Source organism: Corvus cornix, chromosome 2, assembly GCF_000738735.6.
Source record: "Corvus cornix cornix isolate S_Up_H32 chromosome 2, ASM73873v5, whole genome shotgun sequence".
Taxonomy (NCBI): Eukaryota; Metazoa; Chordata; class Aves; order Passeriformes; family Corvidae; genus Corvus; species Corvus cornix.
Genome location: NC_046333.1, coordinates 88,881,413 through 88,906,001, shown reverse-complemented (window position 1 = coordinate 88,906,001; position 24,589 = coordinate 88,881,413). Strand labels below are relative to the sequence as shown.

Here is a 24,589-nt window from a genome sequence, read left to right as displayed (position 1 = left end):
AGTACTGCAGCAGATACTGGTGTGAAATCTCTTACTCTAGTAATTCTATAGCAATATCTTACCAGCCTTAATCCTGTTTTCTTTCCAGTCAGCTTCTACTTTGTAGTCAAAGCATCATATCCAGCAGCACAATCATTCTTGCTTGTGTAATGAGCCTAAACCAGGAAAAGATGGAAATGTAAAGATGGTGGAGAAGGAGAAGCAGAAAAAGAAGAATAAGAATAAGAATAAGAATACGAAGAAGAAGAAGAAGAAGAAGAAGAAGAAGAAGAAGAAGAAGCAGAAGAAGACGAAGAAGCAGAAGAAGAAGAAGAAGCAGAAGCAGAAGAAGAAGAAGAAGAAGAGAAAATTGAGAGGCTAAACGAAATAGTCTCTCTGATAGCCCATCCTTTAAAATTGGTGGACAAAACACAAAATCCTTTGACTAGCTGCCAATGGATAACATCCTTGACCAGATGTGCAAAAAGGGAGCCCCAGCCTCAAGAGCAGACTCAAAATCTGCAGCCTAGGGGACAATAATGATCATATTAGAAAGGGAGATATGCAGGAAAAATATTTCAGAGCTGCTTAGTTTTAAGGGTAATAAACAATCGCAGGTGGTCATGCAGTTTACCTTGCCAATAAATGATCTGTAGATCTTTAACTTGATCTAAGTTTTATGCTCCGTTGTTCTCAAACTCTACCTGATAAGTAACCAAAAGGCACAGCTCTCACAGCTCCTCAGCTGGCATGATTTGATTTCCTATGTGAGTGCTTGAAAGCTGCTGCCACCAGCACACAGCAGTTCAAGTAGGGGTACCTTAAAGACTTTGGAGATGTCCAATAAACTTTGGAGCCTAAACTTCTTCCCGTGAGATTGTAAACTTCTCCAGATGGGACAGAAGTTCTGTGCCAACAAGTATCACTGCAAGGGAGAAATAAGACAGCACTGAGCTCTTGTTGGAACTGTCCCAGTCTACTGGGAACACAATGGAGGTAGGATGTCACACACAGTGACTTCCACATGCATCCCATTCTGGAGTGGTTTTATGGTGTCAAGGAGTTTCTTTCAGCAATCTGACATGCCTAGAAACTTTCAGTTCATGTTTATTGTGGAAGCAGCAGCGTCCTTTGCCACAGAAAAAATTAAAGAGAACAAGCTATGAACAGCATGTCTGGTGTAGTTCATCCAGAACTGAGCTGACACTGATGCCTGTGTGGCCTCTTTGCCTTTTTATCTCCCAGAAGGAGGCACAATCTTTATGTTTGTCTATACTGGTAGTTTGCCTAATATTTACTTCAGTTTATATATAAACATTTCACTGAAGTAATATCAGCTCCAGTGGCAGCATGCTTTGTTGTTTTGTTCTTCTTGTTGACACCAAGGAGGGAGATGTGCTGTCTTTAATATTTCACTATATACCAAAGATCACCAAAATATTGCTTTCATCTTTGTGTACATCTCACCTTTGGAATAACTTTGAGGGGAAATACAAGTAAGGAGCATAGGTGTAGAAATGCTTCTGTGGACAGCACCAAATTGTCTGATCTCATGATCAGAGGGCTGGAGCGCTTCTTCTATGAAGACAGGCTGAGAGAGTCTGGGTTGTTCAGCGTGGAGAAGAAACAGCTCGGGGAAACCTTACTGTAGCCTTTCAGTACTTCAAGAGGGCTTATCATGAACAGGGGTATACTTTTAGCAGGGCCTGTTGTGATGGGACAAGGGATAATGGTTTTAAACTAAAAGACCATTGGTTTAGACTAGATATAAGGAAAAATTTTTTTACAACAAAGGTGGTGAAACACTGGCACAGGTTGCCCAGAGAGATGGTAGGTGTTCCATCCCTGGAAACATTCAAGGTCAGGTTGGATGGGGCACCAAACAACCTGGTCTGAGATGTCCTTGCTCATTGCAGGTGGGTTGGACTAGATGAGTTTTAAAGGTCCCTTCCAACCCAAGCCATTCTATAATGGTCAGCATCCCCCTAAATTTCTTAGTCAGCGAAGTGCTACTGCTTGGGAACTGTCTCACAACACTCTCTTCTCCAGCAGGCAGCAGAACATGTTGACAGCTGTAGATTGTTTCTTGCCGTGTTCATTAAACAATGAACAGTGTTCTTTAATCGAGTTTGTCACAGTTTTCCAATGCGGTAGAATACAATGAGGTGCTAATGGGTTGCTGAACTACACCCAATCCCTGCCTGCCGCCTTTGCACAGAGGTCTGCCGCAGCACCCACTTCAGTAGAGACAAGTTCATCCTGGTTTGATCACCGAACACTACGTTTTTGCTCGCCTTTCTTGTTATTACGTGTGGAGGCGTTTGGGCCAGAGAGCTCTGATGGGCAGCTACCTCTCTGTAGCATCAGGAGATGCGCTCCAGCGGAGCTCATGGGAACAGAGGATGCGGCTGCGGCTGCCGGCTGGAAGAGCCATCAGCCACAAGGGGGAAGCAGCATCCAGCGATACAAACACCAGCCACGGCAGCTGAGGATTTTGTTCTGATTGCGTAAGCTTAGAGGAGAGGTGTCTGAGAAACAAAAACCTGTGATGAGCACAAGAGTGAAGAGGCATTTTTTCAGCAGCTGGACAGCTCGGGTGACCTCAGCACAGGGCTGCTGGGGTGCATGACTGCAAACAGCCGCCACCACTGTTCTCACAATCCACCAGCTCTCTTCAAACTCTTCCACCCGCAGACTGCTTGTTTCCAGAAGCACATTTACTTCCAGTTTACTTTCAGTTTTTGTTGCAGCAATCACTCAGCTGTTTTGTTGTGAAGTGGCCATTGCCTCACTGCTGAGCTACGCTAAATTTCAGCGAGTTACTTCTTAGCAGATCCAGCTGTTGTCTCAGATATGCAGTGAAATCTCCTGGACCAGGCAGTAAATTAATGACCAATAAATGCGGGCCTTGGCATGCACAGCAGCAAAGCCTCCATATCCAGCTGCACCACAACTGCAACTATAAACTTGACTTTCATCGTTTTTTCACAGCAATAACTCAGATTCCTTTGATTTCATCACAATAACTGAACCACCGTTTCTGCCTTGTATCCTCTGCAAGCAACACTGTTCTCTCATGCTCACGCAGGAGTGCTCAAACCCATGCTTTAAAGAGCCAGAGGATGGTGAAGGATTGTGTCAAATACAAACAGATTTAGGATCTTTTATTACAGCAATGAGGATTTCCAGAGCGTCTGAACACTGTCCTAGAGCAGCTGGATTGCAATTCTTCACAGAGAGCAGGAAGACGAGGGAACTAAAAAGCAGCTGACATGCAGAAGGAGACATCTGAGGGATTCTGGAAGAAGGCAGAATATCCTACACAACACTCTGTCAAAGGAATGTCCCCAGCCTTTCAGAGGGATGGTCACCTTTAATGCCACATCTTCAGTCAATGCTCTGCACTTACCTGTGTAACAGTGCTCTTTCCTAAGAAAAAAAACCTTTACAACATATTCTTTTTCCAGCACCACCACCAAAACTTTTCACTTGCCAATTCAAAAAATGTACAATCCATAAAACCAAAAATGGTGCAATTAGCTTGGAAAATCTGAATAAAGTAGAAAATTCCAGTTCTCCCACCCACCTTGCCCAAGTTACAAAACAGTGCAGAAATATGTAAAGGTTTTTATTAATTGTTAAACAGTTGAGTGACAATTTTATAACAAAAATAAGTTCATTAAATACTTTGAAAACAGATTATTCTTGCATTCTACATAAATACGTGGGCAGTTCCAAACAATTAACAAATTCAGAACAAGTGCTGGGCAAGATAAAACTTATATTAGAATTTTCAGCATAACAACCTACAAAGGGGGAACATTTCAAAAATACACTGCATACCTACAAATATGAGTTTTGGTAGAAACTAACAGGACCAGTACTTCTAAACCAGTTATACACTTTTAAAAAGCCTTCTGAAATAACTCTTCACTCTTAATACAATGATCTTCAAAGTGTCCATGAACAATACTTCAATTAGTTGTACAAATAAATGACATTTCTAAAAAAGAGAAAGTGAATACCAAACCTTTACTACATTGCATCCAACCCTGTACAATCAAGTGTGTAAGGCTGGACTGTACATATTTATACTGAAAAAATAGTATTTTATCCTTGATTACATTTTCTTTCAACATTTTGAGTGATATGAGTGACAAACTATGAAAAAAAAGAAAAAGCATAAAATCTTTGATCTCTTAATGCTAAGTTGTACAAATTGAAGGCATGAATCTCAAATACACTGGCACTGATTCGCTCTCTGCTCTCAGTCAGCTGAGCAGGCTGCCACAGCTGGACAGTCACTTTCCACCCTGAAGGAATTACACACAGGCTGTTACTCAAACTAATTTGTTCTCCTGGGCAATTCGAGTGTGTGCCTATGTCCAGCTGCAGCAGCTTGGCTCAGGGTGTCACACATGAGTAGTAACTCCATTGCGTTCTCATCTCCCAACTCGCACACGCTTGGCACCCAGACAAACTGTGGCCCTTCTGGTGTTTGTGATCTCTCTTTTTTTCTCCAAGTTTGTCTACTAAAACTTTATTTAAAAAATCAGTATGAAAAAAGGATTAATAACACAACAGTATAATTAGTACTACCAAGGTGAGCAAAATCTCAACTGGAAAACCGAATATTTGGGAAACATCTATTCTGTTCAGGAATTTTGTTACGTTAGATATTTCTGCTTAGTAACTGGATTAAGTTGCACACACTGTTTCAAAAGATTTATCTGCTGTTTTCTGTGCTCAGACTAAAATAAAACCAGGAGAAAACAGTAAGAGAAAAACCCCACATCTGCAGGAAAGGGATTCACTTAGCTTGGATTGCTTCCAAGCCATGGTTCTACATGATTGCCTAGAGCAAACGTGTTTGTCAAGTCCAGCCCTCAGTAAATAATAAGCTGCAAATTAATGAACTGACAACCAACCAACACTAATCAAAGTAACAGAGAAAACTAGATGTTATAAACAAAAGCGTAAACACTGCCCCTTTGAGGTCTAAGGCTTGACTAGAAAGAAGAAAAAAGTAATTCAAAATACATGAAAAAAAGGTGGTTCCTACTGCTAAAAGGACTCAAAGTATACTCAAAATTCTAAGAAATTTCAGGTATTGAAATGCACTTGGTTTAGTTTGTTTGTTGTTAGATTTTTTTAATCTGGATCTGTTCATTTTCCTATATTATTTTACCGTACCTATTATTTTATTTTTACCATCTCTATTTTATTTTACTAGCTAAATTAAAAAGCCCCCATTCTTTAAAGTTTGCAAAGCTTGTATATTTGTAGGCTTTCATGATCATGTGTATGTAAAGTGGTGAACCACAAGCATAAAATTTAAGAGCTGCAGAAGAGTACATACTTCAGTTGTGGGAGAAGGGGGACAGGTGGAGAGGGAGTAGTGGCCACCACTGCAGGCTGCATTTGCAGGTTCCCACCTGCAAATAACAAACAGGGCCTGTCCAAGGAGCACAGCCAGGTGCAACGGCAAGGAGGTTCCTGCAAGCAAACCAGGTGGCAGCCCTAGGACACAGAAGCAGCAGCATGGGGACATCCATAATGCTGGCACATTGTTGGGTTACAACTAAAATCTTGACTGAGAAAAAAACAAGTATTCTTAAATTATCTCAAATATATGAAAATATAACTTTCAGTTTATACACTCCCTAGTATTTGAGAATGGATCCCAAGTGCCAATGAGGCATCAGTCTATTTCTTTATGTGTTATTTGATTTAGCATCTTTTGGATGTTTCATTCATAAAGCACTATTTATATATTAAGCTGGAAAACAATGCAAGACTAATTAATCTGAAACAGGACCGAACCAATCCCCCCCCCTCAGAATACTAACACCTGCTTACACACACACTCTCACACATATATGTATTTATATAACTGTACATACAGACACGTAAGATTTATGTGTCGAGCATCTGGCTCCAACACCGTCTCTCCCAAACATCTGCCTCGAAGTCAGTCTTGCTTAAACAAATTTTCAAAAAATAACAGTAATAAAAAAAGAGACTGTTGAGACCCTATGTAAAATGTGAGGGATAAGGAGCACAATGTGCTGCTGCACCTGGGGGAGACAAATCACCGTTCTCTGTTAAGGGAGTGTGACCATCAGTGAGGCAAATGCCTCTGCTCTGTTTTGCTGCTTCTGATACCTGTGGGAGTTGGCGTATCTCTATACTGCAACACAAACACACTGAGTTTAACAGCATGCACAGCTCACCAGAGCATCTGTTGTTAGTGAGAGGAAAGGCACCAGAACTACACACATCCCATGCAAACACAGGTGCAAGGAGGAGGAGAGATGGCAACACTGCAGAAGAATTTAACAGCTTCGGACTACAACTGTGATTGTCCCTACCATGCATGGTGGATCTCACAGAATCCCTCTGCTTCCCCTACTTAGCGTTTTCCTAACATGGCTTTTTCTACTCTCTTGAATTTCTGCAGTTCAACAGCTAGCTCCCAGTATCTCAGATACAGCCACATAAGCTTTCCATTTTGACTTCTGGTTCTGTTCAGCACATTGCCACAGTAGTGATCATGTTTGAAAATATCTTTTAAGCCACTCTCCACATGTAAAGCCATAGCAACAGGATCAGTTGCTGCTTTAACTAGCAGATTTTTCTCTATTTCTAGTCTCTGACTTCTGGGGACAATAAGACTGCAGTAGATGTCCTGTCTTTCTTTCAGTCCCTCTTCAAATTCTTTTAGTAAAATATTGGCTCTCTGTTGCCACTCTTCTTCCTTTACCAGGCAACTCTGGTACAATGTACCTTCTGCTCCTGTGTGCAAAAGGACTTGTTTTTCTTGCTCCAGCTTCTCCTGCTCTTGTTCTAGGAGCTTTCTCTCTTCTACTAGCTTGCGGCTCTGGGACACGAGGGCTTCACGGTAACTCAGGGTCCTGTTGCGTTCCTTTTCCAGCTCCACCTCCAGATGAGCAACAGCACGACGATTCTCCGTGATTATATCCCGGTATTTGCCTTCCAGGTCTTTTTGTAAAGTCGACTCTTTTTTGTAGTACTCTTGCTTTTCTTTTTCTATTTCTTTCTGACATTCTCTGGTCCAGATCCAACCTATCATATATGAATGAGACTTCAGATGCAAGTATAACACGTAACAATGGCGGGTATGATTAACTAGCTATGCCTCAAATGAAGCTACTAAGTCGTAAAAAACTTTCTTTCCTGCCCTCCCAAATGATATTCACTTCTATTTACTTGTCCCCACAATAACTGTTTCCGTGGCCCCTGTTTCACTGTGAGTGACTTTAAATGATCATGCTTTCTCTGAAATAACCCCATTTTTTTACTGCCAATACTCACACTACTTGGATTAGAGAAGGAAAATAAAGTCATGGAGAAACAAACTGGAGGTTTATGATGCAGGTACTGCACAGAGAATGTTCTAGGCCCAGTATATAAATATACATCAGCAACATCTGGGGTTGTTACCTCTGGGCTCTCCAGCACATCCTGCATCCATTTTTCTTGAGAGCTTTGTAAACTGGAGCTTATTAAATTTGGATTCAACTCCATGTACGGAGTGGTCATTGCCTTAGCGATACCAACAGTGCTTGTTTATGCCATTATAAACAAGAATGGGAAGTCCCCAGACGAAGCATGCCTCTACCACCGCACTGCTCCAGGAGCCCCCTCGGGCTGGGGCCCAGCGCTACTCACGGAAGGCGGCCAGGCCCAGCATGGGGACCAGCAGGGCGTAGTTCCACCTGCTGCCGTCATCGCCGGGATCGCGCCGATTGGGCAGAATGTTCCAGTTGGGAGGGTCGTTTAAGTTATTCATGAAGGCACCTGCGATGCACAGAGGGGAGACGCGGCCTCAGCTGCGCGCAGAAGGGCCGGGGCCGCTCCCGCTGCCACCTTCTCCTCCCGCTGGAGGACTAGGAATTCTGCCCGAGCCTCTCGAACGACGGCCCCGACACTTGGGAACTTAGCCGCGCTCTGAGCGGCAGCCCCGGCCGCGACACGGCATGCCGGGCCCATCCCCGTTCCCGTTCCCATCCCCATTCCCGCCCCCGTCCCGCTCCCCCCACGCACGAGCCCAGGAGCGCGCGGACCCCGGGCGCTACCACTCACCTGCCGGCCCCGCCCCCTCCCGGGCCGGCCCATCAGCCGGGAGGAAGAGAGGGGAGCCGAGGGGGGGACAACAAAAGGACTCGCCCGAGCCCTGGGCGCTGCCGGACGTCCGTCCCCGCCCCGGAGCGGCCCTTTCTGTTCCGGTGGCGCCGACAGCGGAACGCAGCCGTGAGAGGCGTCAGAATTCCACCTTCTGGTCTTGCTGAGTCTACTTTTTGTCCTAGAGCGAAAATACAGTCTTTCCTTCGCCCTTCTGTCCAAGTCTTACGTTTAGGAAATGGTCTTTCGCACAACTTCAGAAAATAATTCTGGGCTGTTTATTTCGTAATACTTAAGGCGCTGTCAGAGAGAAAAAGAGGCCGAATCTTACAGTATTGCAGAACTACATTTTTCAATATTTCACCAAGGAAAAATAATGGCAGTAACACAATCCTAGGCTTTTTTTTTTTTCTTTATTTTTTTTTTTTTTTTAAGATATTTACGCTCAAAACATGAGCAGTTTAGGAACCTTCCATTACGCAGCTCTTGGGTGGGGTGGGATCGCACTGGCGAAGCTTCGCGCGGGGGGCTCCCCCCCGCGGCATGGTTGGTCTGTCCCGCCGAGACCCGCGCGTGCGCCCTGCGCGTCCGTTCCCTCCTTCCTCCCCCCCCCGCGCCCCCCCAAGTCTGCGGTGCGTGATGGCGGCGGCGGCGGCGCGGGGGGCTGGCGAAGCGCTGGCTGCGCCCGGTCGCGGCTTCCCGGGCGGTGAGTCCCTGTCCCTGCTCTTGCTCCTGTCCCTGCTCCTGCTCTTGTCCCTGTCCCTGTCCTTGCCCTTGGTCTTGCCCTGTTTTCCTGCCGGCGGCGGCCCGGCTCTGCTGTCTCCTCCTTGACCTTGACCCGCCCGGTAATCTCCCCACCCCCGGCAAGTTCGGTCCCTCCGGTGCTATTTTGGAGAGGCACCGACCTCGCTACTCGTGTCCCGGGGGCAGGTTCCTGGAAGTAGGTGGCTGTGGGCATAGCTGGGCCGCGCCTCCCGGCTCGGGAAGCGACCGCCGTAGCCTGAGGCCCTGAGTAGGTCCTGAGGGACTGAGGGAGGTAGCGGGAACGGGATGTGCTGGGAAAGGCCCTGGAGGAGCCTGGCAGGTGCGGGTCCAGCAGCGGGGTAGAAAGCTCGCCGCAGACTCATTCTGTATCAGCAATAATTGCGTGTACAACAGGAGCAGGGACGTGGTTGTGCTCCACTGCTCGGCCCTGCTGGGACCATACCTCGAGTGCTGCGTTCAGTTCTGGACTTCTCAATTGAGGAAGGACATTGAGGTGCGGGAGCGAATCCAGAGAATGGCAACTAAGCTGGTGAAGGGTCTGAACGCAAGTCCTGTGAGGAGTGGCTGAGGGAGCTGGGGTTGTTAAGCCTGGAGGAAAGGAGACTCAGGCGGAAGTTTATCACTCTCTACAATTGCCTGAGGAGAGGTTGTAGCAACATGGGGGTCAGTCTCTTCTCCCATGCAGCTAGTGACAGAATGGGAGAAAATGGCCTCAAACTGCACCAGGGGACATTCAGGTTGGACATCAGGAAGAATTTTTTCCCAGCGAGGGTGATTAGACATTGGAATGGGCTGCCAAGGGAGGTGGTGGAGTTACCATTCCTGAAAGTGTTTAAGGGAAGACGAGACATGGCACTTAGTGCTATGGTCTAGTTGACACGGTGGTGTTTAGTCATTGGTTGGACTCTATGGTCTTGGAGGCCTTTTCCAACCTAATGCATTCTGTGATTCTGTACCTGTGTGGGAAGCTAGTGTGTATCTGAGTTGCTTGAACCTGGCTGGTGATTGTGGCCAGAAAGGGCTGCTGAGGCGTCTGGCAGGTTTGTGTTGGACTGTTAAGTTACAAGACTGTAAGCTGGGCTGTAAGTCCTGCGTGAAGGCTTGTTCTTCTCCATGGTGAGGTGGGATTTTTCCATTTCTTCTTACTGTTCTCATCCTGCATGTCCATAAAGAGCTTGGGATTACAAAAATGAGCTGTAGTTGCCCTTGTGTTACAAAGCAAGTGCAGAAAAGACAACTACAGAGAAAGGGAAATGCTTAAAGAGTGTCTCCGTGTTCTAGATGGAAGTGAGTTGGCCCTGGCTGGACCTTAAGTTTCACAAGGGTCGTGATCTTCCTGGCAGCATAACAATTCAGGATCACTGCAATCAGTGTTTCCTTCAGAAAAGTGTAACATCTTTTTCTGCTTTGCGGACTTTTGTTCGGACTCAAAGCCAGTAACACAGCAGTGTGGAACAGAGAGAGGAGCTGCCTGGAGGAGAGTACTGGTAGAACACTATGAATAGGTGTTGAGACTGATCTCTCGTTCCAAGATGACAGTAGAAACCAGAAACGTGTTAGCAAGTATAATGGCAGAGTAAGATCTGCTGTTACGCAAGAAGATAATTTGAGGAAACTGGTATGAGAAATGATAAAACTAGGTTGAGGAATGTGTACTGTAGTTCACTTCATAGATGATGGAAGAGGTGCACATTTGGAAGTAATGGACAGGGAAGAGCTCCTTGTTAGCATACTGTAGGGTGATTGAACCATGAATGTAACAGCTGCTGGAAAAGGCAGATAACACTCAGCGAATTTTAGAGTATGTTTCAAATAGGGAAATGCCGATGTCACTGGACAGGTCGCACACATGGTTTTGTGTTGCTGTTCTCAGCAATTGTACATGCTGAGTTAGGCTTTTTGTTTCTGAACTGTGTAAAGAAGGAATACCAGATTCTGATACATTGGAGAGGTGGAGACTAAAATTCTGATTGTTCTAATCTATCCAAGCAAAGATTGCATACTGAGTAGGTTTGGGTGCAGTGCTTGTTGTTTTGGTTTGGTTTTGAACATGTTGGGGGGAGGGAGTGACATTGCAGAAGGGTAAAACTTGCACCCTTGTGCTTATTTTATGTATTAATAAATGGTTCCAAATTGGTCACTAATTTAATAAAGAATAAGAGAAATATCTCTGACTTTTGAAGCAATGGTCAGCTGGAAGACCATTCCCTACAACCTTTTTTAATTTTCAGTACTGTGACCACCTGAAATAATTCCAATTCTGGGGATTACTTGACAGGAGAGTAATTTTCCATTACTTCCTATGGTTTCCACAAAGCTGTCTTCATCTCTGCTTAATTATGACAAACTACAAGAATACTACAGCATTAATTGCAAATACATTCTTCTGTCAGTGCAGCCTCAGACAGGTCTGAGAGGCTGGTCACTGTTAGTGAAGTAAATAATGCATGGCCTGGGACGCCCTGTTAACTTCAGGCTGTTCTCTCATTAGTCAAACTTTTTTTGATTATATGGCATGACTGTAGGAAAGCCAGAGGTTCATTGCAGGTAGCTCTAAAATACATTAATATTCTTGTATATGTGCTACCAGTGGTAAGTGAAGATTTGTTATAAATGTAGGGTAGCTGAGAATGACGAAAGTCTATCCTATGGAAACATTTGTTCCATAATAGTTGTCTTGGCTTCTTTCCGTAGTGGCCAGCAGCATGCCAGGCTCCCGCACGGAACTTGCACTTCACAGTCTATGGAAAGAAAAATGCCTCCACAAAGGTTTCTGACTCGGTATGTTTGTACTTTTTATATTGTGATTCGGTAATGCACTAAATGCTTGACAGACAGGAAACATCACGCTTGTAGTGGAAGTTGCCGTTAAGTATTTCGTGAGACTGAGTTGCTGAAATGCCTGACTCTTTTTAATGATGGTTTCCAACCAAGAGAGGATAACAGATGTAGCAATTGCTGCAAAAGTCTATTGAGAACATTATACCTATCCTGCTTGTGTTTTTATGAAAATTGTTTGACCTCTCTTGAGCTACTTGTGATCATAACAAACTGATTTATTTTTCCAGATTTCTACCCAATACCCAGTAGTGGACCATGAGTTTGATGCAGTTGTTGTGGGTGCAGGAGGAGCAGGCCTGCGGGCTGCCTTTGGTTTGTCAGAAGCTGGGTTTAACACAGCCTGTGTTACCAAGCTGTTTCCCACCCGCTCTCATACTGTTGCTGCACAGGTGAGAAATGAGGCAGAGCCAATGTTTAAAAAATGCTTGCTGTCAGAAGGCTGATTTGGATGTAGAATAATCACAGAACGGTTTGGGTTGGAAGTGGCCTTAAAGGTTACCCAGTTCCAACGCCCCTGCCATGAGCAGGGGTTCTACCCATTAGATTAGATTGCTCGGGACCCCATCCAGCCTGGTCTTTAACACTTCTAGGAATGGGGCACTTGAACATCTTGTTTCAAGGCCGTGCTTCTTTTTATAAATATTGCATATTTAGTAGAAACGTTTTAGGGGGGTAATATATCATAGAATCACAGGATCATTAAGTTGGGGAAAGACCTCTAAGATCACAAGAGTCCAGCCATTAACCTATCCCTGCCAAACTTTATAGTAAGTAACAGGTACATTTCATTTGGCTTCCAAGCCAGTGATGTTGCAAGACACATTTTTTTAATCTCACTTCCAGTTGTCCTTAAAATCCTTATTTCCCCTTATGTTTTCATTTCATGATACTGCCTCTTTTTTCTTCCCCTTTTCTAAACATTATCAAAATGCAGTGCTGCTTGTCTCCCCTGAGTGCAACTGTGATTCACTGTTTCACACAGAACAGCAGGACAAGCCATTGTGAAACTGAGGAGTTTACAGGTTTTTCACAGCCACATTAAATCTGACTTTATTTCTTGTACATAGATGCATAACTGGTGTGTGGTTTTTAATAGAAACAAGGTAAACCTACTAAAGCTGTACTTGAGTAGTGTAATTCCAGGAAAATGGATTTTCATTTACAGGGAGGGATCAATGCTGCTCTGGGCAACATGGAGGATGATAACTGGAGGTGGCATTTCTATGACACAGTGAAAGGGTCGGACTGGCTGGGTGACCAGGATGCCATACACTACATGACTGAGCAAGCCCCAGCTGCTGTGATAGAGGTGAGACTCATGGGATTTGCTGTCAGCTGTAGTTATAAATAACACAGGCTAGCTTCCAAGGAGATCTCCTTAAAATAACTTCTTGTATTGTGATGCACAAGCAATAGCTTTTGATGCTTGCATTTGGGTTCAACAGCTGGAAAATTACGGGATGCCATTCAGCAGAACTGAAGAAGGAAAAATCTATCAGCGTGCGTTCGGTGGACAGAGTCTTCAGTTTGGAAAAGGAGGACAGGCCCACAGATGCTGTTGTGTTGCAGACAGGACTGGACATTCACTCTTACATACTCTGTATGGCAGGGTAAGGAGTTGTGAAGTAAACTTGGTTTGGGTTTTTGCATTTGCATTGACTGATTTTTTTTTTTCCCTTTTCCCCCCAAGAGGTTGAAAAAAAAAATCAATCCCAGAGCAAACAAACATGTAGCTGTTCACATATGAATGAGGAATCCAGGGGACTGGCTTATAGCGTTTCTGGGTTATCTTCCTTCCTGAGGCAATGTGGAAGGATGAAGACAATGGATACTAATTAGCGTCAGCTTTTTGGTCTGGACTAGTTCTGCACTGTTAGTACTTTTGTGTCTGTTAACTAGACCCAAAGAGAATTTATGTAAACTTTGCCCCAAAAGCCCTTTTTTTCCAAAAATTTGACACAGCACCATTGGGGAACTCTGTAAAGAGGCACAAGCCAGCATTTTTTTTCACTCGTCTTCAAACTGGGAGGAGGGGGAAACAAGGTGTAAATGAATTAAAGCCTACTGTGCATTCCTGAGCTTGTTCTATGGCAAGTAAGTGACTAGTGTTCCAGCATGTCTGCCTGTTAATTCTGCAAACGATAATTAAAGGAAATTCTGGCTGTTTGAAAATGGTAGTGAGCTACTTGAAACCAGAAATCCAAGTGCCCGGTAGCTACTGTTTTTTATTTACTTGGTAGCCAGCTAATTGCTCTCCTCCAGCTTCGCACTGTGTGTGCTGCTGCCATACAAATTCTCAATGCTGCCAAACACTGTTCTGATCCCTGAGGGCATGAAAGAATGTTTGACTAGTTGCCTCCTGCTCCTGCTGGTTTATTGGGCTCCTGGAAGTGTTTTCCGTATCTCTGGGAGCACTTAAGTGCGACGTGCTTGTACATGTATGGAGCACTGCAGCTGGCTAATGTGTTGCCAAGTGTAGAGTGAAATGGTTAAGTCCTGCTGACTCACTCATGACTGCTCAGAGTTAAGTGCTTTTGCTGCTACTTGTATCTTTTAAAGCTAGAGCAGATTAATTAGCAAATTCAGTAATAAATAGTTACGAGGAAACAGTCTTCTGTGAGAGTTGGTGGGGATGTTTTTTATCCTGATACAGCCCATGTGTATTCACAATTTTGAAGAGAGGTTACTTCAGTAAAAGTTCCTTTTCTAATTTTCCTCCAGTCTCTACGATACGATACAAGCTACTTTGTTGAATATTTTGCCTTGGACCTACTTATGGAGAATGGAGAATGCCGTGGTGTTATTGCCCTCTGCATTGAAGATGGAACTATACATCGTTTTAGGGCAAAAAACACGGTCATTGCCACTGGGTAATGTAACATTTGGGATGAAGGACCAAAACTTGGGAGCGTTATCAGTTGGAAGTTTGTGTGCTTGCATGTGTATTCATATCCACAGCGTGGAGAAGATACATTGATTGACAAAACATAATTTATGGGTTCATTCCCCCCCACACTTAAAGGAATATAACTGAATTCAGTCATTCCCTCTGAAAGAAGGCACATGCTGATTTTGTGACCATGTATAAATTTGGTATGAGGTCTAACTTTGAATTCTAGAACAATGGCATAAAGTAAGAATATGTAAGAGTAATATATATGATTCAGATGGTCTTTGATTTTTAAAACGTACTCTTTAAAACAGCCATAGTTGCAGTGCTTCCAATGTGTCTGTCTGTAGAGTTCTGAATTTCCTGTAGGAAATGGCTGTTGTCAACATTCCAGAGAATCTGTTTCATTAAGATATTGCCACTGTAATTCTAAGTGTTCTAGGATGAAACTATCATAATATGAGTGTAACTTAACATTACTTGGTTGCAAAGTTTGTTAGAATGTCTATTAGAATGCTATTTGCATTAGTCTTCTGCTGCTTATGGCTGTGTCCTATTTCAATATGAAAAATATTTATAAATGTATCTGTAAAAGATACAAATAAATTATGTAGGCAACCAGATTTGTCTTTCTGACACATTTTTCATGCTTGTGTACTTTGAGGTACACAGAATATGTACATTGCTGTTTCTTCTGAGAGTTTGTCCTGAAATTGGGCCGATCGGCTGTTCTCAATAATGTTGGAGACTAACCTAGATGTTTGCAGTGTAATAATTCATGTTTAGTACCTGGCCAACTAAATTTTAAAATCTAAGAATATAAAACCAGGGGGATCTAAACCATTGTTATATGCTATTTTTTATAAAACTGCTAGTGATAGTTCAAATGAAGTGGAATGGTATGGATTGAGAGAACTTTCTGAAATAACTTTTTTTTCTGGCAGAAAGCTTCTGATATTAACCTAACTATCCTGCTTTGGAATTGGTACTCTTTTTCTGTCACCAGACATTTTTCAAATATGGTTGAGCATATTTGAAACCAGTTTTGTTTTCTTTTGATTGAACTTCTGCACTTTTCTTGTTAACCCTTTTCTCTACTTCCACAGTTGTGCAAACAGCATAGTTTGGTGGTATGTTCTAGTGATGTTTTAACTTTTCTTCCTGCTAATTCTATTGACTTTTGTGTTCCGTAGTGGGTATGGCCGCACTTATTTCAGCTGCACATCTGCTCATACCAGTACTGGTGATGGCACTGCCATGGTCACACGAGCTGGGCTTCCTTGCCAGGACTTAGAATTTGTGCAGTTTCACCCTACAGGTACAGAATATGAAATAGTACTTGCAGCATTATTTTTAATGAGTTGAACAGATTTTTGTGTTGTTTTAAAATCTCACAGAATCACAGAATATGCTGAGTTGGAAGGGGCCCATCAGGTTCATTGAGTCCAACTCCTGCCCCTGCACAGGACACCGCAAGAGTTGCACCATGTGCCTGAGAGCAGTGTCCAAACGCTTCTGGAACTTTCATCTGGCTTGGTGCTGTGACCACTCCCTTGGTGGGAGTTCCAGTGCCCCGTCATCCTCTGGGTGAAGAACCTTTTTCTAATATCCAACCTAAACCTCCCCTGACACAGCTTCAGGCTATGCCCTCAGGTCCTGTCACTGGTCACCACAGAGAAGAGATCAGTGCCTGCCCCTCCTGTTCACCTCACAAGGAAGTTGTAGACTGCAATAGGGTCTCCTCTCAGTCTCCTCCAGGCTGAACAGACTAAGTGACCTCAGCTGCTCCTCATTCAGCTTCCCTTCAAGGTCCTTAACCATCTTCATTGCCCTCCTTTGGATGCTCTCTAATAGCTTAATATTGGTTTTATATTTTTGTGCTCAAAACCGCACACAGAATTCAGTGTGAGGCTGCCCCAGTGCAGAGCAGAGTGGGACAATCCCCTCCCTTGCCTGGCTGGCGATGCTGTGCCTGATGCCCCCCAGGACACACTTGGCCCTCCTGGCTGCCAGGGCACTGCTGACTCATGGTCACCTTTCCACTGACCAGGACTCCCAGGTCCCTTTCCATGGCACTGCTTTCCAGCATCTCCTTCCCCAGTCTGTCTGTACATCCAGGGTTGTGTCCAGCCCAGGTGCAGAATCCGGCATGTTCCCTTTTTGAACTTCATACAGTTGGTGATTGCCCAGTCCCCTAATTTGTCGAGGTCTCTCTGCACGGCCTCTCTGCCTTGGAGGGAATTGACAGCTCCTCAGCTCCTCCCAGTGTTGTACCATCTCCAGACTTGCTCAGTATCCCTTACAGTCCTGTGTCCAGTCATTTATGAAGATGTTGAAGAGCACAGGGCCTAAGACAGAGCCCTCTGGAATCCCACTAGTGACAGGTCACCAGCCTGATGTCACCTGAAACATGGTGTGCTCACGTCAGTTTGCACTTTTCTGCAGCACTTGAGTAGTTGCTTGTGATGTGTTTAGACTTGTCTGCAACTGTTGTTGAATATAAATTTGAGAATAAGATAAAACGTGAGAAAGGTCTCTGCTGTTGTAATTTAAAGAGCAATGTTAAGTATTTTGAGGTGCTGTCTTTACAATGCTAACAGGTTTTATGAATTACAAGCTGAAACCACCTCTTAAACTTGTATTTCCATTGTCCTTAATATTTTAAGGGGTTTGATATTAGATAAAAGAGCAACGGGATAGGATAAGTGCAAATGTTAGGGAATTCTATATTAAGTGGGGTAGTTGAAGTCCAGGTATATATTTAGAACTGCAGTTTTATAGCACATGAGCAGTATCTAAACTGAATAACAATGATCAAAAACTAGATTTGTAGCTAATTAAATGCTTCAGTTTAATTTGTGATGTGATTTTTTGTAAATGGTTTGCATACTTTTACAATGTTGTTATATCATAGAGATCCAATATTCAGTTGACTTAGTTAAGGTTTTTCTAGTTAAAGCTTCATTGCTTATATGATAGTTCTGTAGCTTTTAAGATAACTATCAAGTGCATGAGTTAGTTTGCATTTTTGTTTTCTGTGATGACCAGTGCTGCAGGATAACAAGTAGGCCTTCCTTCTCTAAAGGAAAACTGAGTAAGCTTTTACATTCCACAGGATTTGAAGTCATCCTATGCTTTAGCATAGGAGAAGAGGGAACAAAAATGAGCAAATGGACCCTGAGAGTATCAACTTCTGGTTTATTAAAAGTTCTAAAATAATTGCTGAAGGTCTACAAGGTCTTCATAAAATTCTCCTGACATATTGATGGGTGCAGATCACTTCTAGTTTTAATACTTGAAATACTACAGGTGTTCCAGATCAACTTGCTTACCTTTAGGAAAGAGTGTTTAAAAGGACTAACAACACTTTTTTCTATGTAGTCTTGAGGGACAGTTCCTGGTGGTATGATTAGGGTGGAATGAAATCTGCCCCTCTTATCTGCTTGTATTATTTTGAGAAGACCTTGTTTATTCAGTGTTCATGATCCTGATGAACATTTGTGAAGCTGTGTAGAGAATCTCCTTTGATGGCATTTTCTTTCTTGAACAGGTATCTATGGGGCTGGCTGCCTTATCACAGAAGGATGTCGTGGAGAGGGAGGTATTCTAATCAACAGTCAAGGTGAAAGATTCATGGAGAGATACGCACCTGTTGCCAAGGATCTGGCTTCTAGGGATGTAGTGTCTCGCTCTATGACCATAGAAATCCGTGAAGGAAGGTTAGTTAAATGCTCTTAACAAAGCTGCAGAATAAATACTTAATCATACTAGACTGTAGGAATTGCAATACTTCATTTGATAAGCACATGGTAATTCATGAGAGTGAGCTTTAATGACTGTTAAGCTGATCTCTGTGTGTGAGGCAGAAATCTTTCTTGTTAGTTCCTAATGATACTGACAGAGAACTGATGATGTTAAGAGTCTCCTGTTTGAATTCAGTGTGTCTAGAGACAGTTGCTCGAACAAGTTTAATGTATATGCTCTTACTACAAACAGTTAAAATAATTTGGTGCTCTGTTCTCTTGACTACTTACCTAATTTTTACATATTTCTGCAGAGATGTAATAGTTTAAAGTCTTAAATAATGTGAATTATTGTGAAAAGAAAACTGGGAGTTGGAAAATGGCCTCAATTCACCCAAGTGCCACAGTCTTATTAAATATGCTAGATACTAATTTTTGTCAGATAACATTTGAAAAAGAACTTATTTATTTTCACAGATGAAACAGATTGGATTAGAAATGCTACTAGTGTTTGTAAATTCCTGTTATGTATTCCAGTGTTGCTTTTTTTTTGCTAGGGGTTGTGGTCCTGAAAAAGATCATGTGTACCTGCAGTTGCACCACTTGCCACCACAGCAGCTGGCAACCCGTCTCCCAGGGATTTCCGAAACAGCCATGATATTTGCTGGAGTTGATGTCACTAAAGAGCCTATCCCTGTTCTGCCTACTGTGCATTATAATATGGGAGGTATTCCTACTAACTACAAAGGACAGGTAAGGAATACATGTCACTTTTGGACTGTATTTTCATCATCATACTAAAAAATTATTTTCCAAATAGAAAAGCATTAAGAATGTTTTTCATAAACATAAGGATGATTAATACAATTTTTAATAATATAATAATGATGTCAGAGTACTTAAAACACACAGTCTTTTTTGTGTTCTTAAATAACTTGATAGCCAAGTTCCAGTCCATCTGGAGGTGGGAGTCCCCAGAAACAGCTAAAATGAAGTTACTGTCACGTGTGACAACAATTCTCTGTTTATCAAGCTGAGGATAATATAGTTGAACATAGATCAAAGTAGGGCTCTGTTGCATTCTGTAACATGAGTTAACGCGTATTATTCCTCTGTAGTTCATGTAATTTAAACACTAAAGCAGATCCTCCAACTGACACTAGTCGGAAGTCAATGTGATGGTGTCAACTGAATTGTTCTCTTTGTGTATTGTACTTGTTGAATTTCAGTGTGAAATTTTGCCTTAGAAGCGTGTGCAGGTCAGACTTTATTCCTGCGCATTTCTGACTTGCTGCAGGGTTGTGGTGAAATGGAGCCATGCACTCTTCATAAGCATACATAAGGAGATCTTGGGGTTTAGTCCCATCTGTATTTACATACTGCATACATTACTACTTCCCCTTTAGAACTAAGGTAATTCTAGGTTTAGAGTTGGAAAAAATTTAAGGTTGTTGTGTTCCATCCTTACATCCACGTGGCCTCTGCAGATAAGGAGGTTTGCACTGTTACAGACTGTTTAAAAAAGCTGAGTATTAATGGAGTGTGTGCAATGTCAGGTGATCACACACGTGAATGGTGAGGATAAGGTGGTGCCTGGGTTATACGCCTGCGGGGAAGCGGCCTCTGCATCTGTCCACGGTGCAAATCGACTTGGAGCTAACTCCCTTCTGGATTTGGTGGTCTTCGGTCGTGCTTGTGCCCTGACTATTGCAAATACATGCAAGCCTGGTAAGTTTCACTTTTCTAGAGGTATTTGCCCTCATGATGTAATTTCTGCCCAACAAAGAGTTGTTGCTACCTGATTCAAATTTAGAATGATAGACATAAGCTCTTATTTGTTAGAAAAGGAAGAAATCGGTGTTTATGCTTTTTGTAGGTGTGTTCTTTGCCATGCAAATGTTTTGACATTACTGTTTGCTTTGTAATTGATCCTTTTAGAACTATTGGGTCAATGCTATTGGCATGAACAGTCAGGATTTTTGACAAATTAACACAGCATATTGAATGCAAAGACTGACTTCTCTACATCCTGCGCCATCTTCTACCTCAAAATGTAATCTGTTTTATACTTGGCACTTTTTGTATAGTGGAATTTGCTGCCACCTTGCTGATTTATATATTAGAAGGACTGACATGCAAGTGATAAGAGATAGATACTACAAATTGCAGTATTTCATTCCCTGGATTCTCACTGCTGAATCTTAGATATTTTTAAATAATCTGGTTCAGCAACCTGAGAAACAAAGAAGAAAGCTTTCCCTTCCAACCCCTAACAAAATGCTGGAAGTTCCAGTTGTATTGCCAGAGCAGCTGCAGTCCAGAAGTAGTTGTCTGTTTTCTTACTGCTTAATGTCCAAACTGCACCAACTGCAGAGACTGATGAATCCTCATGGAATCAGCTTAGATATTACGGCGCTTATTGTGTTTGGCTTTGTGTCAACATTTTTTCAAATCCTTCTGTGGCTCTTTAGAGTTTGAAATTGTAGAAAGGGGTTTATTAATCTGAATGCAAAGCTGCCTGTGAGATGAACTGTGCTGGTAAGATGCTGTGTTTGCTTCGTTGCCCAGTAACACATGGTTTCCTGTATTAGAGGCAAGATGCCAGGCTCATGTCTAACTGCCAAGCTTACTGACTTGTCCTGGTCCCTTACACATCCAAGAAAAGGTGGGAGGTTTGGGAATGAGGAGACAAGGAAAGCATAGCAGAAGGTTATTCCACAGGTTTATTCCATAGTTTAGAAGAATTTTCATCAAGTGCTGCTTCGAAGGAATGAACAGCAGAATTTTGCCAAACCTATAAAATCTCTATTAATTGTTATACGAAAGAATGGGATTCATATTCCATTGAGAACTTTTAAATATATGGATATAATTGGTGGGACTTCAGGAAAGTTACACTTACTGTGTACCTCAGAGGAAGAAAACAGATTATGTTTTAGTCAAATCTGATTTTTAGTAATTACTAGTCTATGAAACTGCCAGAAACCAAACCCAAGCCTGACTACCAAACTTACTGGAATTTTCTTATTAGGAGAGCCAGTTCCCCCCATTAAACCAAATGCTGGTGAAGAGTCAGTTGCTAATCTTGACAAGTTAAGGTTTGCTGATGGAAGCATAAGGACTTCAGAAGCACGACTTAACATGCAGAAGGTAAGCCTGGGGAAGCTCTTGGGGACAGGGTGGGACAAGCTGCAAGCAATAGTGGAGTTTGGTGACTTGGCAAAGTGGACTTCAGGATTTGCCATGCAGAAGTAAAAACTGTGTGAGAAGATTGTGCAGCAAAGGTTGTATCACTTCTGTTAATTCCTTCTTCCCTTCATAGTTATTCCTCTTGTGTAGTTTACCTGCTGTATAGTAGAGTGGGATTTCAGTTGTTTGGGGTGAATGGAAGAATGTGGGGGTTTTTCAGACTGCAGACAAGTTTGAACTCAGAACAATTCTGTATCAAGCTCTGCTGAAGCTAAGGAAGTCATCTGCTTTCATATGCTTCATATCAAACTGATTTTGTTTTACTGTGTTGCAGGCAATGCAAAACCATGCTGCTGTATTTCGTACTGGTTCTGTACTCCAAGAAGGCTGTGAGAAACTTAGCCAAATTTATGGTGATCTGGCTCATCTAAAGACTTTTGACAGAGGTAATTTGATAGCAGAGAGCACCTTGCCCAGAGTACTCTGGGAAGTGTATTGATGGTTTTGGTTTTCTTTTTTCTGTAAACCTCATGTGTTTCTTGAATGTTTGGCTGAAGATTTTGAATCTTTCAAAATATTTTGTAAAGCCCTACTTATTAAACATAGTAATCAGGTAAAAATACTTGACCTTACCAGTCATTTTCTAGTTGTGTAAAGTTACAAAGAAGCAGAGACTGAAATTGGATTTAAATGTGTAAGGTACAAACTGCTCTCAGAACATGATGTGAAGTTGTGCAAATACTGAGATGAATGATGAACTTTGTCAGTGTCTTCTGAAAAGGCCAGGGAGGTGCAAAAAGGTAGCAAGACTATTCATAGGCTGGACACTCAGTTTTCATTCTCCAGCTGAGCAGATCATGGTGCAGACAGATAAACTGCCATGTCTTGTGGTGTATCTTAAGAGAACTTGGTTATTTAAGTGCAACTGATGATGCACCTTTGGTTCACTCACGTGTATTTCTCTTGTTTGTAGACCATCTTCCATAGTATTTTAATATTTTACCAGGTATTGTGTGGAACACTGACTTGGTGGAGACCCTTGAACTGCAGAACCTGATGCTCTGTGCCCTACAAACCATTTATGCTGCGGAGGCTCGCAAAGAGTCCCGGGGTGCCCATGCCAGAGAGGATTATAAGGTATAAATGTTTTCTGTGACCTGCACGTAGGATTGAATCTCCTTTATGTGTCCTCAGATGGATTCTTTTAGATTTGTAAGCTCTTCAAAGTACAGTCTTCAGTGTTAAGATTAATGTACTGTTTGTTTGGAGTCCTATCTATTCTGCTTTATCTATTCTTATTTGTTATTTATAAGGGGACCAATACATGACACGCTGGGAAAGATCTAGAGAAGAGTTCCATGCGCACACCTGAGTGATTAGAGACCTCTAAAACAGGACTGTAGTAATAATATCATGGATGTATAAACAGGACATAAAGATGCATAAACAGAATAATTGAAGCAAGGAAAGTTACCTTAGAGCCCTTGCTAAGCCTGAGCATTTCAAATTGGACACGGGCAGTGTTAACAGAGAGCTTGGTGTCTGTCCAGAGACATGCTGGGTTACAGGTGTAATTGAAAGGCAGTTAATCTTGCGGCTGTGAAGTGATTTGCAGATACAGCTTCTGGTCTATACTAATCTCATTTTCTCCCTAGTTACGGGTAGATGAGTTTGATTACTCTAAGCCACTCCAAGGCCAACAGCGGAAGCCATTTGAGGAGCACTGGAGAAAGCACACGCTTTCCTATGTGGATATCCCAACTGGGAAGGTACTTTGAGCTTGGTGCTTGAGGGTCTTTTTTGCTGCTTCTCATAAACAGCCTTGGAAATGGTGATACTCCTGCAAATGACTGTCACAAAATTGAACACATTCCATTGTTGAGCAGTAGGCCTAACTGGGAGAAGTTACTGTTGATCTTTGGGAAGTGACTTTGCTATTTGAGCTGGAATTGTGTTTCCCCTTGTGGCTAATTCAAAAGCTTTTTTGTAATGGTGACAAAACCTGTTGTTGGGTGTTTAGTAGAACTGCTTTATGGTATTTCAAAGGAAGAACTGAATTCTGATCCTATAAAAATCATAATTGTTGGTGTTTTTTGGATCTCATTCTCTGAATCCTGTTGTCCTAAAGTCTTTGTTCCCTCTTACTTCAGGTTACTTTGAAGTACAGACCAGTGATCGACAGAACTTTGAACGAGCAGGATTGCCAGACCGTCCCACCAGCCATTCGCTCGTACTAACAGCTTCCATCTCACTTGAAGCCCTCTCCCAGAGGGGTCAGTGTACATAAGCATAGCACAAGCAAACCAAAATAGTGTTGGCACTTAGCAAAATGAATGGAAAATGCTGACAAAACTTTTCTCCAGCTTGTATTCTGCTGTGGCTTACTGTACATTTATTAAAAGTGGAATGCAGAACAGCTTGTGTTCTTTCACCCATCTGTCAAAACTGACAGTGAAAACACAAAATGTGTCTAAATAAAGTCATTACAACTCTTGTATTTGTTTGAATATGCTGATCTGTGTATAATTACAATGCTCTTACTGTGAATGTGTAGTTATTTCCATATTTTAAGAGCAAGAAATGCAGTGCCCAGTGCCAGGACAAGGGACAATGGGCACAAACTGAAACACAGGAACTTCCATCTGAATATGAGGAAGATGATCTTTACTTTGAGAGTGGTGGAGTGTTCGGGTGGCTCAGCCTGCTTTCGAGCTGAAACCATCAAATGTCAGTCACCAGAAGAGATCACTGCCGTCTAGGTTACTTCCCCCTGGGTGGCTCCAAATCCTAAATTACCTCCCCCTGTTCCAGAAGTTCTCCCTTTTGTAGTTATTAATTGGTTCCCTGTTATGACTCCTGCCTCCCTGTTTTCCCCATTTGTTCTGAAAAATGGTATCCTCCCCTCTGCTTGTACCCCATTGGTTGTTTTCTCTTTCCCTGCCTTGCTCCACCCCCCCCTAAAGGGGCGAGCCCGCTTTTTCTCGAGGCTGCGCTGGACCCTGGTCCCTCCTGCAAATAAACCTGTTGGAACTCACAC

At 42.7% G+C, this 24,589-nt stretch overlaps 2 protein-coding genes across 2 annotated transcripts; one reads left to right on the top strand and one right to left on the bottom strand.

The window, feature by feature from the left end:
* Positions 1-3,590: 3,590 nt before the first annotated feature.
* Positions 3,591-8,224, bottom strand: CCDC127 (coiled-coil domain containing 127). Its single transcript, XM_039548580.1, has 3 exons — positions 8,086-8,224; positions 7,672-7,800; positions 3,591-7,065 (listed from the first exon to the last, which is right to left on the bottom strand). Exons 2-3 carry the CDS (start codon positions 7,790-7,792, stop codon positions 6,392-6,394), a joined length of 795 nt encoding a protein of 264 aa, XP_039404514.1. The 5' UTR covers positions 7,793-7,800; positions 8,086-8,224; the 3' UTR covers positions 3,591-6,391.
* Positions 8,225-8,748: 524 nt separating this feature from the next.
* Positions 8,749-24,049, top strand: SDHA (succinate dehydrogenase complex flavoprotein subunit A). Its single transcript, XM_039548579.1, is given in 16 exon segments — positions 8,749-8,784; positions 8,786-8,830; positions 11,584-11,670; positions 11,958-12,119; positions 12,896-13,039; positions 13,176-13,340; positions 14,452-14,600; positions 15,814-15,938; positions 18,171-18,339; positions 18,921-19,116; positions 19,920-20,091; positions 21,395-21,513; positions 21,887-21,998; positions 22,559-22,689; positions 23,208-23,321; positions 23,703-24,049. Coding segments are annotated over 16 exon segments (1,998 nt in total). The 5' UTR covers positions 8,749-8,763; the 3' UTR covers positions 23,790-24,049.
* The last annotated feature ends 540 nt before the right edge of the window (positions 24,050-24,589 follow it).

Bases quoted from the DNA above. Each gene is read 5' to 3' on its own strand.
- CCDC127 (XM_039548580.1), bottom strand. From the start codon at position 7,792: ATGAATAACTTAAACGACCCTCCCAACTGGAACATTCTGCCCAATCGG. The intron at 7,066-7,671 runs GTGAGTAGCGCT...CATATATGATAG, and splicing joins GCTGGGCCTGGCCGCCTTCC to GTTGGATCTGGACCAGAGAA.